Source organism: Sinohyriopsis cumingii, chromosome 10 (assembly GCF_028554795.1).
Source record: "Sinohyriopsis cumingii isolate HCF-2022 chromosome 10, ASM2855479v2, whole genome shotgun sequence".
Taxonomy (NCBI): Eukaryota; Metazoa; Mollusca; class Bivalvia; order Unionida; family Unionidae; genus Sinohyriopsis; species Sinohyriopsis cumingii.
Window position 1 is genome coordinate 47,274,488 of NC_142970.1, and position 20,831 is coordinate 47,295,318.

Here is a 20,831-nt window from a genome sequence, read left to right on the forward strand (position 1 = left end):
ATATGAAAAAGGAATTCTGAATAAATTGTTTTTTCTTCACATTATATACATTCACACCGCTCTATTTCACAATACCTCCCATCATAACCTACCAATAAAAACTAACTGACTGAATCATCGAAGAGAATATATATATATATATATATATATATATATATATATATATATATATATATATATATATATATATATATATATATATATATATATATATATATATATCTGTGTATGTGTGTGTGTGTGTGTGTTTGCTAATTTGTCTGAGATACAGAGACGGTGGGATTAGCTTCTTCATTACTTCTCCGAATGAGAACACAATCGTCAAAAACACATATATGTGAACTTTCAAATAATTTCGCAGAAATGTAGTACTTGATTAGATTTACAATTTTCATCAAAAACGTGCTGAGAAACGTCTTTAGTGTACACAGTACGTACAGAGGTGCCAAAAATACTATCAAGGTGTATAACTTGTTTTTGGGTCGGTCATTAACATTTGAGAAACCATGAAATTCGTGAGTTGTTTGCAGGTTTCAAACTTTAATCAGCAGTGCAAGAACCAATAATGAGAATGTCATGTTGCTTTGGATGTGTCTAATGAACAACGTTTTGTTGGCCTTTTAATGGGAAAAGAAAAGAAAGTCTAGACATAGCGCAGTCATGTAAACTGGTTCCTTAACTTGTCCGATCGCTCTTTAAATCCACAGCTGGATCAGCTTCTGACCACTGTGAAAACTGGGCATCTTCTGAAAAGCCCGAACTAAATCTACTAGTATAATGTGAAATAATGGAACCTCGAAAACCCACAGTCTTTCTTGCGATGTCGTTTTCTCGCCCAATAAACTTAGAGATAATTATTTCTTCCGTTCCATATGTGTCAGAAGTTCTATTCCTTGGATGGCCAACTTCCGTTACTGTAAACATCTTTGCTCCTGGCGTGTTCAGACTTTTAGCCGAATTGGTTTGAGGTGTTGTATGCAAATCTGAATAATTTGAAAGCATTTCATTAGAATTATAAAATATGGAAGGAAAATTGTATGATTAATATGTTATAGAATTATAATTTGTTCTAAGCAGGCTCTGAATAGATATCTTGGTAATGGGATCTGTCGTATAGTTAAAGCAAAACAGCAATGCGCTCATTCCCAGCAAAGAATGGGACAAGCTTGAACGTAATGTTGCAATGTTACACAAGAATTCACTCGCCAGACAACGGAATTCAAACATCTAAATGCACTTGATGGCCAGTTACAAATGCAAGATACATTTACTTGAAATAATTATAAATGATACACACACACACACGTACACACACACACACACACACACACACACACACACACACACACACACACACACACATATATATATATATATATATATATATATATATATATATATATATATATATATATATATATATATATATATATATAAATATAGATATATGGATCTTTAGAATCGGCTGAAAATACTAAGATAAACTGACACAGAAAAATAAAGTATTACCGATGGAATCCTGTATGGTAATATGGAAACGCGAGTCGGGGAAAATAATTGCATCCAAATTAGTGGGTTTGAGATCTTTTACCTGCAACGTAGCAATTAACTGATCATTATCTGAAATAAAAAGAACAATGTCCAATGATACCGGGTATATAGGGAACGATAAACACTATAGTGTTCTCTCTGATATATTTTGGAATATAAGGAACAACACTCTCCAAATGTTCTGAGAACAAGTCTGACTCTCGTAATTTTTATATTTCGAGATTTTCTAACTACATTTTATCCATATCGATGGCAATGCAAATGCGTTTGCAATATGATATCATATGTGGAAGGCGTACATTATGAATATAACATGAATTGACTTGCCCTTATAGAATTTGACCCATTTTGTCATATATGTTATTTTATATACATTTGATCGTATTTCGGGAAGTGGGATCACTTTCTAAAGTATTTAGTAAGCTTTGCTTTATAACTATTAAAATCAAGCTGCGATGTCTGGAGGAACCGAGTGATGGTAAATTGTTTTAGTCCTATGTTAGCTTTTCTAAACTATATATTATTAATTTAGATCTGCTCGTACTTTTTGCTCGTTATGTATTACAAACAATTTTTCATATCCCTTTTTAATTTTGACTATATTTTGTCATAGCCAAGTTCGATTTACCTATTAGAAACTATGTATTTTTCTTTGAACGACCTCAATTACCATGTCATCAATTCCAGTTACCTTGAATTCAATACGTCGCTGTTTCTAGTATTTTATTGTATCGACTCCAATGTTATTTGTCCTTTGCTCTAAAATTAATAAATTCTAGTTATCCGTAATGAGTCTATAAGATCTAACTTTTAGCAAGTGATTACAGCAGAGAAACAGAAAAATAGAAGAAATAGTTTATAAAGATAGTGATCACAAGCTGAAAAAAATAATACAAGCGGTGGCAAAAATACCCCAACAATTTAAACTTTGAAAAACAGTGTTGTATATCTAAACTCTTCATCTTTAGTATCAAATCGCAAAATAAAAAATAAATTAATAAATAAATAAATATAAGCCGAAGATGGTGTTATAACATTAAGATTTAATATTTAGTAAAATGCTTCAAATCCTAAAACAATTCAAAATAACAGTACTTACCATGGGCATCAGCAACCTTCGTTGAATCTTTCTTCAATACACCTAGCAAATATTCTGGACCGTTCTTTTCAATCGTTTCCATAAAAGCTAATATTGGTTCTTCTCCAAGCTCCAAAACGTTTTCAACAAAGTCTGTTGCACTTGCTGATCTACTTTGAACAAGCGATCGGCCAAGCTGGTGGAAGTAATCTTCAGACAAAAGTTGACGATCTACAAAAACCTTCTTAAAATCCATTGGATTTATTTCATCCACGACTGTGTCAAATTCCTCAATAATCCTGTCACGGAACTTAGCAACTGTAAAGGTAAATTAAGAACAAGAGTACATTAGAGTGTGAATGGGTTATATTTCAATATTATCGGATTATATTTGAACAGTTTTCGATAATAATGGATATTATTATGTTTGCAGAGATATGGATTATAGGCACCTTTCTAAGAGATATGGATTGTAGGCACCTCTCCCGATAACAAAACAAAATATATTGGAAACATCTAAAACAATAGTGTGCATCAATATATGTATTCACCGTTCGTTCCAGAAATGTAGCCGATAACACAAAGTTTGCTGAGAATAAAAACATAACAAACGTACTTTCGTCTGTTTGTGAAGAACAAACTATTGGGGATGAAAGCTTCAGCACATAAGCATTATCGTTTGGGGAATATTGGCAGTCCTACTAGTTTATATGTGTCCATTTATAAAACAGCATGGTGTTTCGTTGTCAGTTAATCTCTGTAGAATGATCAGTGAGTAGCAATATCATGCCAAAGAAGCAAAACTTAATATAGTCTATTACTGGAACGTACAACCAATTTATGTCGACTCGAACTTTATTTAAAAGTTGAAATTAGTCAAATTTTTTGCAAATACTGCCACCAAAAATATATACATATATAAAAATTCATTACAAGAACGTATTTTTGCGACAGTTATTTGACATTTTTTAACTTTTTTTTTTGAAGATGTAAGGTATTGTCACCATATAATCTACATTATCACTTAGTATATTTGATCTCATTCCAGTCTGATCATTACTAAACAGTCAATATTACCTTCACTTCTTTCAACTTCTTCTACAACACCGATTGCAAGTAACTCTATTTTGACGGTAAAAGGTCCTTGGGGAAGAAGCTGCTTTGCCTTTTCGTCGCTCAGAAGATTTTTCAGCAGTTTTTCAAAACTGCCGTTTTGACAAAACTTCAAAAGTTTGTCATATGCTCTCTTTGAGCAAGGGGTAATATGAATAATTAAACTGCCAAATGTTGCTTCCTTCAACACTGATTCCGTCTCCTTGAAAAAGGTTTTTCGCACATTTTCCCATTCTTCTGTATTTATTCGCTTAACAAGATGATTCTCTGCCTCAGTGAGAGGTTGCATGTCTTCTCCACTACAGAGTGTTGCCTTTATCTGGATCTTTACGTTTGATTCACCTGGAACAATATGTACAATGTCGAGTTTCATGTATTTCAAATATGTTAGTAAGGGAGAAAGTAACCCTAAAACGCTTGCTCTGGTCTAGAATACATAATTATTTTACATACTAACTACAGACCATGTAAAAGTATTGATGCATGTAATATATCTCAAATGATTCTCATTGACTGATAACTAATTGCTGTTTGCTTATTTCCCTCTCTAATAACATCAACCAGTTTGTAGGTGGAACATATTTGGTTTTATAGTTAAATATTTGTTGGATTTTATTTTTATGATCGATTTGGAAAGATTCAACAGAAAAGACAAATGAACGAGGTAAAACTATAAAAAGTCTTTTGTTTTTCTTTTTTTGCGGACATTTCAGGAATCTTTGTGTAGATTGCAAAAGGTGTTAACATACGAGAGGTTTGTCAACAAACTTATTTAAATGTTTTATTGGTAAAGGTACTAAAATTTTAAAATATGGTCTATTACTAATTACTTTAGCTCCTAGTGCGTACCACTAAAATTCGATCGTCAATAATACAAAATTTCTATAATATATGGGGTATCTGACATAAAATAAATGTTTCTTTATATGTATGGTGTTAATATAATATAGTTTTTTGCGAATTCAGATAAGTTGGAAAATTCATAAACTTCATATATTCTGACTGAAAAGTTGATAAAGACCTTCTCAAGAACCTAAGTATGACATACATTATCTTGTAGAATACATATGATACATACTTGTTGACCAGCAGCCAGACAGTGACAACAGTGTTTTGAATTTAATTTTTATTTATCGAGCAACATAAATTCACAAGCGTTTTAAATAAAGGAACGATATTCAAGTAAAAAATTAGTCATATTGCATTAACTAATCACCAGCTTGTTGGTAAAGAATTTACAACTAAACATTGGATTCATTCTTATTTTATCTTTTACAGGAAAAACGACTGTTTAATGAAGAAAAGAATTTTGTCCTAAGTTTTGTGGAGTAAACTCTGGAAAACTTGCACTAGAACCCCAAATTGGCGCATCAAATTACGAACACGCTTTCGGACAAATTTAAGTACCTAACAAATTTAAGTCATACTTAGTTTGTTGGTCGGCGCAGTTAGAAGAACCAAAACATACTATCAAACTGACATTTAAGATATGCTTCTGAGATGAAAATGTAGGAAAGATATATGTACGTAGAATATCGTGTGGTACATAAAATAAAAATAATTACATCCGAGACATCCTTTGTGTTTCGAGTTTGAATTCCCATCTGAAAAAAAAATGTTTAAAATATGACATCCATAATGCATTTAACACTCTTTTAAACGACACACATACACATACATAAACACACTCACACACACACACACTCTCTCTCTCTCTCTTTCACAGTTACAGAGTACAGTTTTAAGGAAATCAATATGAAAACTATGATACACACAACATTTCCGGAAACTATGCGTATGATACTTGACTTTAAAATACATCGAATCAATTCGAATCATCTGACATACTCCCAAATCTACATACCTTTAACTTAATTTTAGCTAGGTTTTCGATGAAACTGGATCATTTTAATTTTCATAAAAGTAGTCCGAATAATGTTAACTCTATAATACACCATTGCAAGCGACACTAAATAAGGAAAACATTAAACATTTAATTAATATATGTTTTTATAGCGAGAGTCATTTCTATTTAATAATACTTTAGGTCTGCAAAAAACGCATAAGATCGTAACCCAATTCAATTACATGTATTTTTGTCAATAAATATACGGGTCATAACCAAAGCCAAACCAAAAGCTAAGACATTAGGATATTTTTTAGTGTGCCCAATTTCCAAGGTCGAATGTTTACAAGTTCCCTTTTATCTTATTTAAAAAATCTCCGTCAATATTTTTCATTGAAGTTTAAATACTACCGAGCATAGAAACGTCTCTTTTTCTTGAAACCAGGTCACTTAGGCAACTGGCCAATTGATCTGACCCTGTTTGCTTCAAGGCGTACAGCAAGAGGTTAAAAGCATAAGGCAAGTTTTGCAAGATTCTATCTAGCACGAGCTTAGCTTTCTTTTGTCTGGACTTGAATGTCAGGTCTGCAATGCTCTCTATACTAAATATTTCTTTTTCCACAAAAAATCCTAGGATTTTGTCTGGGTGAAGTTGATCCAAGATGTACGATTCCTCCCGCTTTATCATTCGTTCAATGCTTGCTTTATCTTCGATAGTCCAATCTTCAGGAAGTTCTGAAATATCAGAAGAATTTGTTGGTCTTATTCAAACAAGTTTTACATCATGCTATAAATGAATATTAATCATATGTCTAAATCCACGTTATGGTACCTCTTCATGTGAGGAATAAGATACTACCAAGGTTTCAAAAATTATGCAAAGTTATTGTTTAAATGCTTAAAATGTTATGAATTAGCCGTTACTTCAGTTTTATTTTAATTGCTTTTATACTGGCAGACATTAAGTACATGCAAAAGTTTCATTTCTAGTATAAGATAACTATCTGTAACGATATGATTAATCTTTGGCATATTTAAACAAAGGAATATTTAGAAATGTGTCATTAGTCATTTTCCACTTTCCACAAAACCATTTAGACCATTTATGTATATTTTTATGGCCATGACGATCGACACAATTTTTTTACTTCAAGCGATGAATTTGAGACCAATATTCAATTCTCAGAAATGAAGGTTCACACACTATTCTTCTTGGTATTAAGTTAATCTAAGATTGAGGCCCGGTTTAAGACAACACAATCAAAACGAAGTATAAGTATGGCGTTTAAAACATACGTTTTAATAAATATTGGTTTGTATTAATTCAAAACGTTTGCTGCCACAATAAAATGAAAGAACCGTAGTTGGAATATATATATATATATATATATATATATATATATATATATATATATATATATATATATATATATATATATATATATATATATATAGTCGAATAGAATAGTTGTCCATCGTAATAACTATCAATTCATGTTTTATTGTTGCTTCTTTGCTTGGGTAAAAATAGGGAGTTTCGAGAAGCTCATTTACATATATCAATTAGTGGCTTAATGCATATTCAAAATTTGAATAATTTCCGTTCCACTTACTTTCTTGTGGCTTCACACCCATTTCCAATGCAAAAACAATAAATTCTTGTTTGGTTGCACGAAGAGCCTCGAGAAAGGTGTCAAAACCCTCAGGCTTGGAATGGACGAGCTTCTGGAGCAATACTTCTGCACTGGCTCTTTCGGTCAACCCTTTTCGAATTTCTAATTCATCATCCGGAGACAAAATTCTTTCTTGCACAAGTAAAGGAGTTACACATTTCGCCATTAGATTCTCCAGCAGAAATCGGTAATTTCTTTGTATCATCTTTTCATGTTCTGGTGAGAGGCGATCTAAGTAACCTGTTTTATAAGCAGTGAGCAAAGGAAGCAAATACGATTATATCATTGACAAAAATTGAATATGCATATTTCTTATATATAATTATTTGTTTGAGGGAATGTTTTGCTATAGTTTTTATATAGTTTGTCAAATATCAATAAAGATTATCAGATATCTGGAAACGTTTATCAAAGTTTAGTGTTTGATGTTCTTTAACTTCGTGCTCACTGGATACTCTATCGGTTGTTAAAATCATATTACCTTTGTTATTTGAAATTCGTGTCAAATCATCGCTTCAATGTAAAGGCATTGGTATATTCATTTTATTTGTGCTTATAGTCTGAATATACATCTTCGTTTGTTTGTACCCCCACCAACTGATTTAAAAAACGAAAAACGTTAATGAGATACAAAATGCAGAGAACCTAGGCAGTTATTCCATTGATTTACAACTTCAAACCTGATTATGACCAGGGAGCCCTAACGCCGTCGCATACCAAACGGAGGTTTTCAATGAAAAAGACTCAGCTCGCCGGTCATATCCAGTTAACGAGAATTTCATTTAAAGTGAAATCTCGGATGCGCAACTTCACATCATTACAGTTGCATCAGTTGATAAATGAATGGTAGATTTCTATTGGTGAGACCATAGCCATGTGATCATACACAGTTGTGTTTATTTCTGTATAAGCTGTAAGGAGAACTACTTTCAAACATCAACTTCAATAAATAGTCACGTGCACAGAAACTAATAAAAACATTGAAATGAAGGCATAAACTATGCACGCCTTTAAAACTAAACATAAACGGTTGGTTTTTATTTTACTTTAAAAAATTTATAAATTAACTTGACAAAATCAAATAACAAATCTTTGCAATGTTTTGAAAATAAATAATTATTTCCTTGACTAGATTGGACAGAAAAAGCTGGGTAACTCGAACTCTGCTAAGAAGAACATTGGAGTCACAGCACTTTCGTTGCGGCTCGTCCCAAATGAATTTAGACACACACACACACACACACACACACACACACACACACACACACATATATATATACATGGGAATGGAAGGATGGGGGTTTCAAAGACTAACATTATATCAAGTCGACTCATAGTCCTACAATGTTAAACGCCGATTCTCACAGTAACGATGTGGGGGTGAGTGGGAGATAGATCCACTACTCCCCCATCGTAACTGTCAGGGTTATTTTCTATGTGGTTCGGCAACTGAGAGTTAAGAAACTCAGAAAAAATATCATTAAAGTCTTAAATGTATTTAGAAGACAAAGACTAGGTCGAATGATCCGACATTTAAAATGTCAAAGCAAGCAAAGGAAAATAATGACAACTATACATTTGCCTTTCACGTTTATTTAACAAGCAGTCTAACTTATATGTAAATGTTTTCAAAGGGAAATAACTATCAATTATCCATCATATAGTAATTTCAGAATTATGCAGTAATTACCGAATAGGAAGAACTACGTCACTCAGTTATCAGAGGAAAATTGTCTCGCCCATAGGGTATGCAATATGCGTGTTAGTATGGAAACTCCGTTAAGCATGAAACAAAGAGACAATGACAGTGTTAGGTCCACCCTGGTTAGAGTCAAATTAGAAATCAGAAATCAATAAATGCAATAAGTTCTCTTTATTTTTTATATATCAAATATTTTCGTTACTGAAATCGGCAGTTGGTACAAACTGACAGGGATTTATGCAAAAACTATAGATTATTGTGTACGAAATATTCCCGGACAAATAAGAATGCATCAATGTATCTATTTATCTAAAATAGGTTGATTTAGAAGATTCGTTATAATATTGAACAATGAAATATACATATAGAAGTTAAGTTATCAGTAATAAGATAAAAATAAGAGGAAGCTCATGCTAATTGTAAAAATGAATTCCTTTTCATGGGGGAGTCAATGTTCAAAGAAAGATATATTTTTCCCAACGCAATGCATACTAATTTCATTTTCAGTAGATCATATGTTATTTTTTTCGATGAAGTTGTTGGATAAATGTTCATGCCTACCACTTCTGTAACCGCTTTCGGTGTCAGTTCTTCTGCAACGTTTGTTGGTGTCAGTTCTTTTAATGAGGTCAACCGTTTCGATTTCATTTATGCTGGCTACATCTCCGGAGTTTCCTTCATTTAGTTGTATAGTATTTGATCTAAGTATACATTCTGGAAATAAAGAACGATTATAGTTGAATGGAAAGGTTTGTATCTATGCGGTGCTTAATGATCATAGGAGAACATATGTTTCCACTGCAATGCACACTAGCTTCAAATAATGATCGCTGGATCGGATTACGTCTTCTGCAGTAAGTCTGTACATAATAATTTTCGTACGTACCATTGTATAAACCGCTGTCGGTTCTTCTTTTCACGTGTTTCAGAGTAATCACAGCTATTTCATTTGCGTCATCACTAAGTCCGGAGTTACTTATTGCATAAAGATGTACATCGTTTGATTCAGTTATGTAGTCTGGAAAAAAAGAGCCCTTTTCATCAAAACAAAGAAACAGAAAATATCATTCTTAGAACACTTCAGTTGGTGCTATGATAAGCAAATCGTTCATATTAATTTTAAAGAATTAACACAGCTCATCACCTCAAAGTATCAACACAGTTCTCGTCGAAATCAGGAAAGACACCTTTTCATTTTCTGTTAAGCAAATAGTCTGATGGACGAAGACATGCACAGAAACACGGATAGATATAGACATATTCTTTATTTTCTACGAACATATCAAGGGTATTTCCCTGATGATCTACATTTAAGCAATATTACATTCTGAGTGCATTGAGCCTATAGGCTGCATTTAACGCTAGCAAATGTACATGAATTAAATAATGGTTTTGCTTTTAAATAAGCATACATATTTCGTTAACAATTACGATGTTTTCATTTATGTGCTGACAATTGCAATATTTAAATATTTAAACAAAATATTTGATCACCTATATATGTAAGCTTTCGACAACAGAAACGAGTTATGGTGCAAAACGTGTTTTCTCAATATTATTTACCTTCGTTCCCCGCATAAGAAACAGCGTATTTGTCAGGTTGTCGTTCAGGACACATGGCACAACATCCCATTTTTTTTACAACGAGCTTTGTGGACGTTGAGCTGAAAATAGTACGAAAGTCTTAAATTTCTATCTCTGATATCTGACAACAACGATACTAAAACATAAATATGAAGTTACATTGCAAATATATGTATAACTACTTCCAACAATTCTCTTATAAGGTACTTCATAATACCGGTTCTATCAATGACGGAGTTAAGATGAACTACTTACTCTCAATTTGGTTTTTACGATATTCACTTGTCTTTGACGAAGTAAACAGGTAATTATATACTGTCATTTCATAAGTATCAGCGTATGCAAATATGTGTGTAAGTAATTCTTTGAATCCACTAGCACCATTCAGACTGAAATCTTGAAGCTTGAGTCAGAGATAATACTAAGAGTTTTGACTGAAAATTGCTAACTTTGCGTGCTGCAAAAATGTTAAGAGCTATAGAGATTCAATCTTCATAACCATATAATAATATATTTAAAAGCGAATCCATAAGAAGAAATAATATTTGCCTCAGGAAAACTTTATGAGTACATTCTGTGTGTTTCCACTTCCGGGATTTAGCTCCCCGATTACACACATTTAATCTTCATTAATTCTTTGAAGAAGGGCATACTATAATTATACTACAGGTAGGTAAGGAACGTATTGAACTCCTGCATAAACATTAAAGGTGAGACCTTGAAGTAACTTGAAAAAGGTACGCAGATTCACACCCTGCAATATCTCAATAACCTTCTTTCCCTAAAGTTTTCTCTGATATTGAAATCAATTTTTAAGATCAGAGAGAGAGAGAGAGAGAGAGAGAGAGAGAGTTAATCAGTCTTGGTGAGTTCAAACGGCAGCTTGATAAGAGAGGATATAGAAGGGAAATATGCCATGGTGATATGAACAAACCTAGATTCATGGATATCAAATCCTGCTCAAACACGAATCCATGAAAGCCATGAACGTATTTTGGTCATGGTTACATTCCACTCCGATGCACCAAACTGTTAACATATCATTTTACAGCGTTGATGCCAGATCAAATGTTTCAATAGTTTGAAAAGTGTATTCTAAAAACATGGTATGGATGCATAGGTAACAGTCGAACGAACACTGTGGTAAGTGCTACGGTAACCCTGGAAAATTCAACAAATTCGGTCACATACAATTGCAACAAAATGCGCTGCATAATGTGCAGTCATATGCACCAAATCGTTCCGAAGTTCAAGGACATGTGTCAACTTTACTCTCACTCAGAAGTTATGATGCTGAGGCAAAAATATCTCCTGACATGAAAAATCTGTGCTATTCATATGTTAGCGAAACCATGTATTACAGAAAACAAATGAATATTCCACCAGATCCTCATTCACAACATAAATAATGCGAAATTCGCCAATCATTACAACCAGACTGAATATTGAGTTTAGCCCCTCAAGTGTAACTCGGGGTGGACGAATATCGAGCTTGCATTTAATGACTTACACTGCATACTGCAATTTATTATTATTATGAAATTTTGCTGTACATGATGCACATATATTAATGTTTTAGCTTGATATTAGTTTATCACCTGCGTTCAAACCCTTGCGATACTATTTCCCCACGAAAATGTGCTAGAGAGCCATATGATCAACATTTTTCCACATTTTACTAATTTTGTTTGGCATAAATCCGATTCTAGTGATATGTAGAAATGGAATGAAAGATTTTCTTACGGGGGTCATATGAGACATTAAAATAATAAAAAACAGTTTTTATATTTCTTACCATAAACATTACCTGCTGTCTTCCAAGTTCGGTACTATGGTGCTGAAAGTTTATTCATTCATATTCGTGTGTTCGTTGCGTCTAGAGTCACAAAATTGTAAAATACCGACTTTGTAATACGGGTAATACCTGTAAATAAACCCGGAAGATTTAGTCCAAAGAAATACACACGTGACCTTGTCGTTGGGGATAGTGATAACCTTTGTTAGCTTGCTGTAAAAATAAAATATCTTCCGCCACGTTCGTACTGTCATACTTATGTATCTAAGGAAATTAAAACGAAGGTAGTTTGATAGCTATTTTACATTTTAATATCTCGAGCGCAATACAAGCACTGAACAGTATTGTTAAAATAAGTCCATGACTCATTTTTGTTTCATGTCCAAACTGTGTAAGGTCATTTCATTTTAAAATTGCATCATAGACATTTTAGTACAATCTAATAGGTATAAGATAGGCAAATCCAAGTAATAACCATTGTGAAATGCTAACAACTAACCTCAAGGTAGTAATACTAATTGTTCGTATGCCAAATACAACCTTTATGAAATAGATTTTCTTCTCCTGTAATTACTGATATGAAGGTAAATAACACTAATACCAGAATATTCACTGTAATTATATATTTTATAATGAGATACTGAAATATATCAGTGAGTTGAAAATGTTATCGCTACAGTGGGGTACCAATTTTATCACTTTTGTCATTCTTTCTTTTTCCATTTTCATGTACTCATATCTATGTTATTCAAAACTGTATTCACGTATTAAGGCTTACTCACATTTCAGCTTCCCCTGCTCATTTTCTGTCTCCCTCTTGGTTATATTTCTCTCTGTGACTCTCCACGTCTTAAAGATGTTAAAGCGATAGACGATCCAGTATTCGCTATGTAATTACTAACATGTAACTTATAAAAAAGACCGCAAACCACAATCTATGCTTCAGATATTAGTATTTGTGCAAGTTGCTTCCCACATGAATCAAGATGAATCATTTGTGTTCTTTTCAGTAAGTAAACTAACACGACCTGCATCTACTCGATATTCAGGATCATCCATAATGTACCGTGTACCTGTTACACTCAACGACATCCAGTACATATTTTCGGGAGGAAAAAAAGAATTGATCAAGTACATTGATAAAAATGTTTATGTAGCGAATTTAAATCTCATCTCATCATCATGTTTTAAAACTATAAAGAGAAATCATAAATAAATGTGTGGTGATTCCAAACGAATGAAAGTGACAAGTTTTATTTGGGTACAGCGCCTGTTACTTGAATAGAATGTACGTTTGAACAGCCATACGAAAATCATATCGGAATACGGAAATACGGAAGAAATCAACAAAATAAGGAATTAAATCATAAATAAATTCACTAACATTAAAAACGTTTGTTTATAGATGCAGGATATGACCCCTCTGCGACGTATCTACATTATGCATACCGCATAAATGTTCACTATATCAATCCGCGCAAGAATTGCACTTGTAACCTGTTAATGGCCTAGAATTACTGTACAATTTGGGTGTAACAGTGCGACCGTTAATTACTTTGACACATAATGAAGAAGATAGCCCATGTAACTCACATTCGTATACATAACATTTTCGTATTTTCACGTGTAGTCGTCATTCGTGCGTACCTGACCCACGTTCATGATAGCACCCAAGTAATTATTTCGCATCTAAGTACACTGTAACTCCAAATTCCTCTAATATATTTTAGTATTTGAACGATACATTATTTCGTTTTCAAGATTTCTTATAAAGTTCATTGTATAAGACATCTCATAAAATATATCTTATGTGTGTACTGACAGGTAGAAATATATGCTCTATCAAGCTTTCAGTATTACTTGTAAATATGTGAATATAAAATATATCACCAACGTTTACAACTTGGAAATCTCTTCATGTCCGCTTTTCCGCTTTAGCGGCATTTTTGGCGTTGAAGTTTGTGGGCCATCAAATTGGAGGGTCATGTTCAATGCTCGTGTCTTTGTTTTATATTTGTTTTGTTTATGTATACTTTGGTGTATGTTTTTGTTTCTGTTTTCCTTTTTGCTTGGCGTGTGATATATTGGTAATAGTGATTTTGTTTCACAGCCATCATTTTTCAGTTTATCCTATTTTTCCGTGTCCTGGAGCTGAGATTGGGGTAATTCGATTTGTTCATGTCACATTGATCCGTTGGATATCTTGTACTTGCCTTAAGTTCTCAGCATCTTCACCTTCTCTCACAACAGTCACTGCCGATGTTTGTGAGTCAGAGGCGTCCTCACATTTAGGTTCCTCCAGTGCGTAAAATGGTGCCGTCGTATTCTTCCCTACGATTTATTGTATTTTCTTTTGCTGCTGTATTCTCTTTTGTATTTTCTCTTTTGGCTTTTATCTCGCTTGCACTTGTCTGTTCATATTAATCACATTCAGGGAAAGGTTGCGGGGAGGTGTTATCATCATTTCCAACCTCCACCTCACACGGGACTTCCGGAATAAAAACAGGATCGCTTGTTCCAGCTTCGGCCTGTGGTGGGCCGATATTTCTTTCGGTAGCCCCAGCCGTGTTAACATCCTAATGCAGGATGAGTTGGTGCCTTAGGGTCTGGATCTAGCTCCGTTCTTCTGCATGATCAGGTATGTCCTGGAATTAGTAGCATCTTCCAGCTTTCTTATCTTAGATCAGTGCGATCCATACGGTAATAGATTGGTACACTCTTCTGGTGGATGTCATGTGATACCACATCTGTTGCAAGTACAGTGTACAACTGATCTTGTAATACAGATTTTTTTGGATCGGTGTCTCTAACAGTTGCGTTCTGCCTTTCAAACAGTTATTATCAGTCTTCAATGTATCGAACTCATAGCATTGAATTGCTCCTTTAATCTTCATTTATCTTGTTTAATGATTTGCTTTTTACATTGCAGCTGAGAGTTCTTAACCCAGGTTCATACGAGATATCATTGGTAGTGCTTTTTTAAACTGTTGCTCACGCGCTTCATTTGTGTCTAGTATTTGCCTCCCTATTTCCTCTAGTGAATTTATTGATCGTTTTTGCTACTATAGTAGGTTCAAATGGATATTAGGTTGTGTGGTTTTATTTATACTAAACAAATGAAACTTATGTTACGTTAAAATGCAACTCATCTTTCTCTGTGAACACCATAGGATTTGCATTTTTCAAATTTAGTTCTTTTTCACTGATTTTGTAATTTTAACTGCAGGCGTCTGAAACTACTTACTGCGATATGCTTGTCTGTAAAATGTGGCATTATATCTCTAGTTATTTAAGTTAGGAATGGAAAACTGGTTAATAAAGGAAAAAGGAACTAATAAGTTTTGAAATGGCAAGATTTCACTCAGATAAAACATTTTGAAACTTCAACAGAACATATCAGAGCAGTTTAAAAATTAGATTTAATTATACTTTTGGTGTTGATGGCATATTTTTATTGCTAAATGACGTAGTCATGAAAAATATCACGCATTCTGGTTAAAACATAACTCTGAAAATCATCCAATAGTTGTAACTTGAGATTATGCACTTCTATTACGATCAACCTGATAGAAGAATAATTCCTGCAGCTAATAAATCCTATGCAATGAGTCCTCAAAGAAGAAACAACGGAATATAAGAAGACAACATGGATGGATTCTATGCAGAAAAGAAGGGTTAGATCAGATCTGTTTTGTTTCGCTTTGTTTAACTAAATGAGTGGAGTTTTGCAGACAGGAAGCATTTGATCAGATCTGTGATTGTTTCATTGATATAGTACTTTATTATGTCCTTGTTATTCAGTTTGGCATCTGAGATCATCTATTTCTATATTTACAACGTCCACAATATTTACATAACCATTTCTTTCTTTTTCATCTTGCAAAGTACATAGTTTACGGTTTGTAGAGGAAGCTCTCCACTATTTAATAATCTGGAAAAGTCTTTGCATTATATCTTGCTCTAATATCTCAGTTGTGTGAATATCGCCAGGAGCGTATATGTTTTGTCTTTGCAAAGTCGTAGATATTTATATATATGTGGGCATTGTTTCATCTGCTGAATGTGATTCCGTTCATTTTGCAGATTTCTCTCTAAACGTAAGTCAATCAGCGCCATGTAGAGCGCTTATATTTTCGGTTCAATCTACAGAAAATATTCTATTTGACTGTTTAGGTTGGATAATTTAATTTTAGTTATGTTCGTTACATTATACTCCTTATTTTTTTAATTAAGCTTCATCCGTTGCTAATTATCCGTTGTTAATAAAGCTTAATATAATATATTACAGTTTATATCATCTATTTATGGAGTGATTTAAAGTCAATCTTTGTATCTGAGGTCAACAAATTCTGACACATTTTGTCGTATTTTTTGCAATCATCCTGAGCGTGATTAGAGTTTTGCTTTCGGAACGCCATTAATACGGTTTTCTGAATCATCAGCATTCATTTGTTGTTACTCTAAAAAATCTCATTTATTTTATCAAACTGTTTCATCACACCATCTCCTATCATATTGTTGTTTATATAATTCGAAATCAATGTTAATAACCAAAGTTTCACGGATGGTTAAAACAGCAGCTATCGCTCGACCTGTATTGATTCTCCTTGCTGTTGTGATTGGTTTTAATGGCACTTTGAACATTGTATTAGTTAGATCATGCCGCAGAAATGCGATCTAAGTGCTGAACCGGGGATACTCTTAGGTAGGTAATATATTCTAGCCTGGTTGTGTATCGTGCTTTCGACCAATGCAGTTAAAGACTGACGCTACCGCACATCCATTCCCTGCTATAGAAGAATGCAGATGACAGTCGAACATTAGTGGAGCAACATAAATATGCAGAAATATATCTGTTGAAGTTTTACATAAGAAAAAGGTGTTGGAAAAACAAGAGAAGATATATGTTTTGCCAATACGAGCTTAGCGTTCATTAAATCCTGCATGTCATAGTCCGAGTAATAATGGAAGAAGATCAAAGACACACAACGTATCACACGAACTGTGTCAAGATCATTGTCAAGCTCACTTCCAGCTTGGTTATACTCAGCCGTGTACACTTATGCGGTCGAGTATATTCAACGTTTTGTTTGACTGTAATTCTTTAATTTTGTTTTTAACATAAAGTAATTCAAAGTTTTCGTTATTTTGGTCTATGTCGTGTAGTATATTTTAGGTCATGTTGCATCATTGTACAAAAAATGCTGCTCTGTTTCGGAGCCTTTAGATACAGTTATTTAAATTAGTTGTTATACGGAACTAACAACCCAAATCCCATACCATAAATATGAAGTAAACTCACTTTAACAAAATGCAAATGAGATAAACAATATAATTAACACTATTTACTATGCACCGATTAACTGACCTCTTATAGTTTATTAGTGCATGGTCTTGAAATAGATAGTTAAGAATTTGACAGGCTCGCTAGCGAGTTTATGCGGTTGATGGGTCCAATTTCATTGATAAAGTTTGCAGTTCAATAGGATTCAGTACCTAAATAAGTACTGATGAATTTTGTCCACTTACTACAGATACATTTGAGAAAAACAACCTGCATCACCTGTGTATCACATATCGCCTACATATTTAAATTTCATGGTTTGCAAACAGTCAACAAGAAAAGGTTTGGTTAAAGAGGCAGAACACTATAGAAGCATCAGACATAAGTGCAAAACTGCATATACTGTTTTGCGTTGGGTAGCGGTTAGTGTTGAAAGTGCTTCTGATATGAGAGTGTAGCAATTCCTGGTTTAGAAATTACAGAAATAGTTACAGGGTTATATCAGGCCTGGTTCTACTTTGATGGGGTCTTTGGTAAACCTTTTTGAACAGATGATTTCTCAAAATTGCGTCCAAATTGTATATGTTCATAAACTATTAAATAATTATCACACGGTAGTTGAAATAGTTGAATGGTCAGATAGATGTCTGTCACAGGTCACCGACTACCGACTGACCAACCTTGTGTCTTTGGATGGAAAAGCGTCAATATTAATCAATACAACAGTGGAAGATTTTGGCAGTTTTACATACATGACATCAGACCGCTGATAGTTTTACAGGCAGAGAACCAGTCTACTGTGGGAAAATAAAAATAGAGTGCTATCTATTTTGAGACTAGTAAATAGATTAAATGTTTTTGCATTAGTAAGTTTATAAACTTCAGTCTACAGTGTATAGTTGAAAAAATATATACGTTAATTTTGATAGCTTGGAGTTGATTTATATAGACAAAATTATCTATGAATTCTGGGTGCAAAGTTATTTTATATTGTGAAGACTAGGGAATACATTAGGGAAGACTAGGGAGTATCGTATGACTAATTATTTTACAGCCAGAGACCCTGCTCGATGGTGCAGAATGAAAAATAGAGTATTAAATAGTTTGAGATGCGTCAACTGACTAGTATATGGATTTATATTTTTGCTTTATTAACTTTAGAAAATTACACCTACTTATTATGTTTGAGAACAAATTATTTACTTCAGCTTTGATACCCTGTAAATAAATTAAAACCGAAAAAAGCATATGAACCCTTATTAGTTGGTGCAGATCAGGGGTCCACAGCTTAACAGTATGAAGCTGAAAACAATGACGCGGATTACTAAGACGCACAAGTTATCTAACTCTGATAAATTAGTTTTTTGAATTTGTTAACATTATGCATTATGTGAAATTAAATAGTGGTCCGAACCCTATATATATATATATATATATATATATACACACACACACATATATATATATATATATATATATATATATATATATATATATATATATATATATATATATATATATATATATATATATATATATATATATATATATATATATATATATATATTGGTGTCAATCATAATCATTGTTATTGCATAGATGATATTCTGAGTCGAAGAAAGTTTGGAAAATATAGAAGCTAGAATATAGAACTTTTATTCTGGGACTATTACATTATATTTTTATGTCGTTGATGTAAACATAGATACATATTTGAGATACATAATTTGACTATTCTAGTAAAAGTAAGGACCTTATGTATTACAGAAACGGAGAAAGAAAAAAGAACGAAGAAGAGGATAAAGGAAATAATAGAAAAATGGGAAAGGAACTATCACTGTGTATAAAATACCACATATAATTGTATCCACATGTTAGACATCATTCATTGTTAGAAACATAACATGAAACACTTCAAACCAGTAATGATATGCACAAAGGTACCAGCAAAATATATTGTGCTGCCTAGGAAATCAGGGCAAGAAATGTGTTAGTACAAAGATAAGCGGGAGACATCTAAGGGAAGAATGATATCTAAATATCTTTACCTACTGAAGCTATCTTGATAAAGAACTCAAACTTAAAACTATACTGATAATCCAAATATATCATGCATGCTGCCTATAACTGATGTAGTCTAAATTCAATAGGAGATACATACATTGTGGCAAAATAAAACCATATTCCACTGGATATTACCACTTAGTATATCCAAAATAAAGGGTTATCTCATACAGCCTAAGGAAACATATTGATACATAAGTTTGTTCATTCTAATTTGAAGAGTTCCACAGTCTTTCTCGATTTTCTTCAGAACACCAACGAATAATTAATTGCTTTTTCCTTAGAAAAGTGTAGAAAAATACAAAAGAGTAGTTGGAAGGAAATTATCCACATTTGTGACGAGTCATTTAACCCAATAATCGATATATAACTCATTTTCATTTAACATACATTTTTTATATTACATATGTGAATCCCTAATCCCGTATACGATCTCGGCCCATTCTCGGATTCACGCTCGAGAATCTTGTGAACCTGTATTCACGCGGTGAGAATATTGGTCTAAATTGGATTTATCGTCACGAAAACTAAGGCATAAAGAAATCCGGCCTTAACATAACGTTATGTGATTCAGGAAAACATATTTGTATTAATATTTACAGTATAAACATGATGCTTAATGCAGCATGTCTAATTATAGATTTGTAATAATACACCAACATTAAGTTATATTGTTACATTTCTGCTCGCGACATTTGTTTGTTATGCTTTAGTTTCGGCATTAACATGTGGAGGGAAGGAGCAACTGCTTCACAATACTTTTATGATCAAAACAAAATATCTGGTCAATGTTTGAAACTTCTTGCTACTTTACGTTATGCATAAAATCATACAGTAACGTAGAGTCAGATATATATGATCAATATATATTTATAATATAATACATTGAGGTTTGAGAGTAAGAGCAAAGTTGCTCGGATAATTCAAACATTACTTAAAGTTGTACAAATACATTTAAAACAAAAATGGAAAGAGAGAATTCCTGCATCTGTATCAGACGGGAGAATTCTATATCATGGATGAACTTGACCCGAATAAAATGTTAAATATAGACGCATTGCGAACATTACTTTCCAGTACAGACAAGACAAAGCTAAGACAGTGCAATGATTATGTCTTGCACACCTGCATCATATCTTTA

The 20,831-nt window shown here is 33.1% G+C and overlaps 1 protein-coding gene across 2 annotated transcripts; it reads right to left on the reverse strand.

Moving 5' to 3' along the window:
- Nucleotides 1–228: 228 nt before the first annotated feature.
- LOC149789996 (uncharacterized) lies at nucleotides 229–12,483 on the reverse strand. Of its 2 annotated transcripts, none has more exons than XM_089973390.1 (11): nucleotides 12,355–12,483; nucleotides 10,527–10,627; nucleotides 9,850–9,981; nucleotides 9,525–9,677; nucleotides 7,202–7,501; nucleotides 6,000–6,323; nucleotides 5,308–5,346; nucleotides 3,707–4,084; nucleotides 2,651–2,947; nucleotides 1,510–1,620; nucleotides 229–983 (listed from the first exon to the last, which is right to left on the reverse strand). In XM_089973390.1, the coding sequence occupies exons 2-11, from the start codon at nucleotides 10,594–10,596 to the stop codon at nucleotides 676–678; spliced, it is 2,112 nt and encodes a 703-aa protein (XP_089829516.1). In that variant the 5' UTR covers nucleotides 10,597–10,627; nucleotides 12,355–12,483; the 3' UTR covers nucleotides 229–675. The 2 variants fall into 2 exon arrangements, with proteins under 2 accessions (XP_089829516.1, XP_089829515.1); XM_089973389.1 differs by having other exon boundaries at nucleotides 12,343–12,455.
- Nucleotides 12,484–20,831: the final 8,348 nt, after the last annotated feature.

Bases quoted from the DNA above. Each gene is read 5' to 3' on its own strand.
- LOC149789996 (XM_089973390.1), bottom strand. From the start codon at position 10,596: ATGGGATGTTGTGCCATGTGTCCTGAACGACAACCTGACAAATACGCT. The intron at 9,982-10,526 runs GTAAATAATATT...CTTTTTTTCCAG, and splicing joins TTCTTATGCGGGGAACGAAG to ACTACATAACTGAATCAAAC. The intron at 4,085-5,307 runs GTAATTATTTTT...ATATTGTTCCAG, and splicing joins ACACAAAGGATGTCTCGGAT to GTGAATCAAACGTAAAGATC.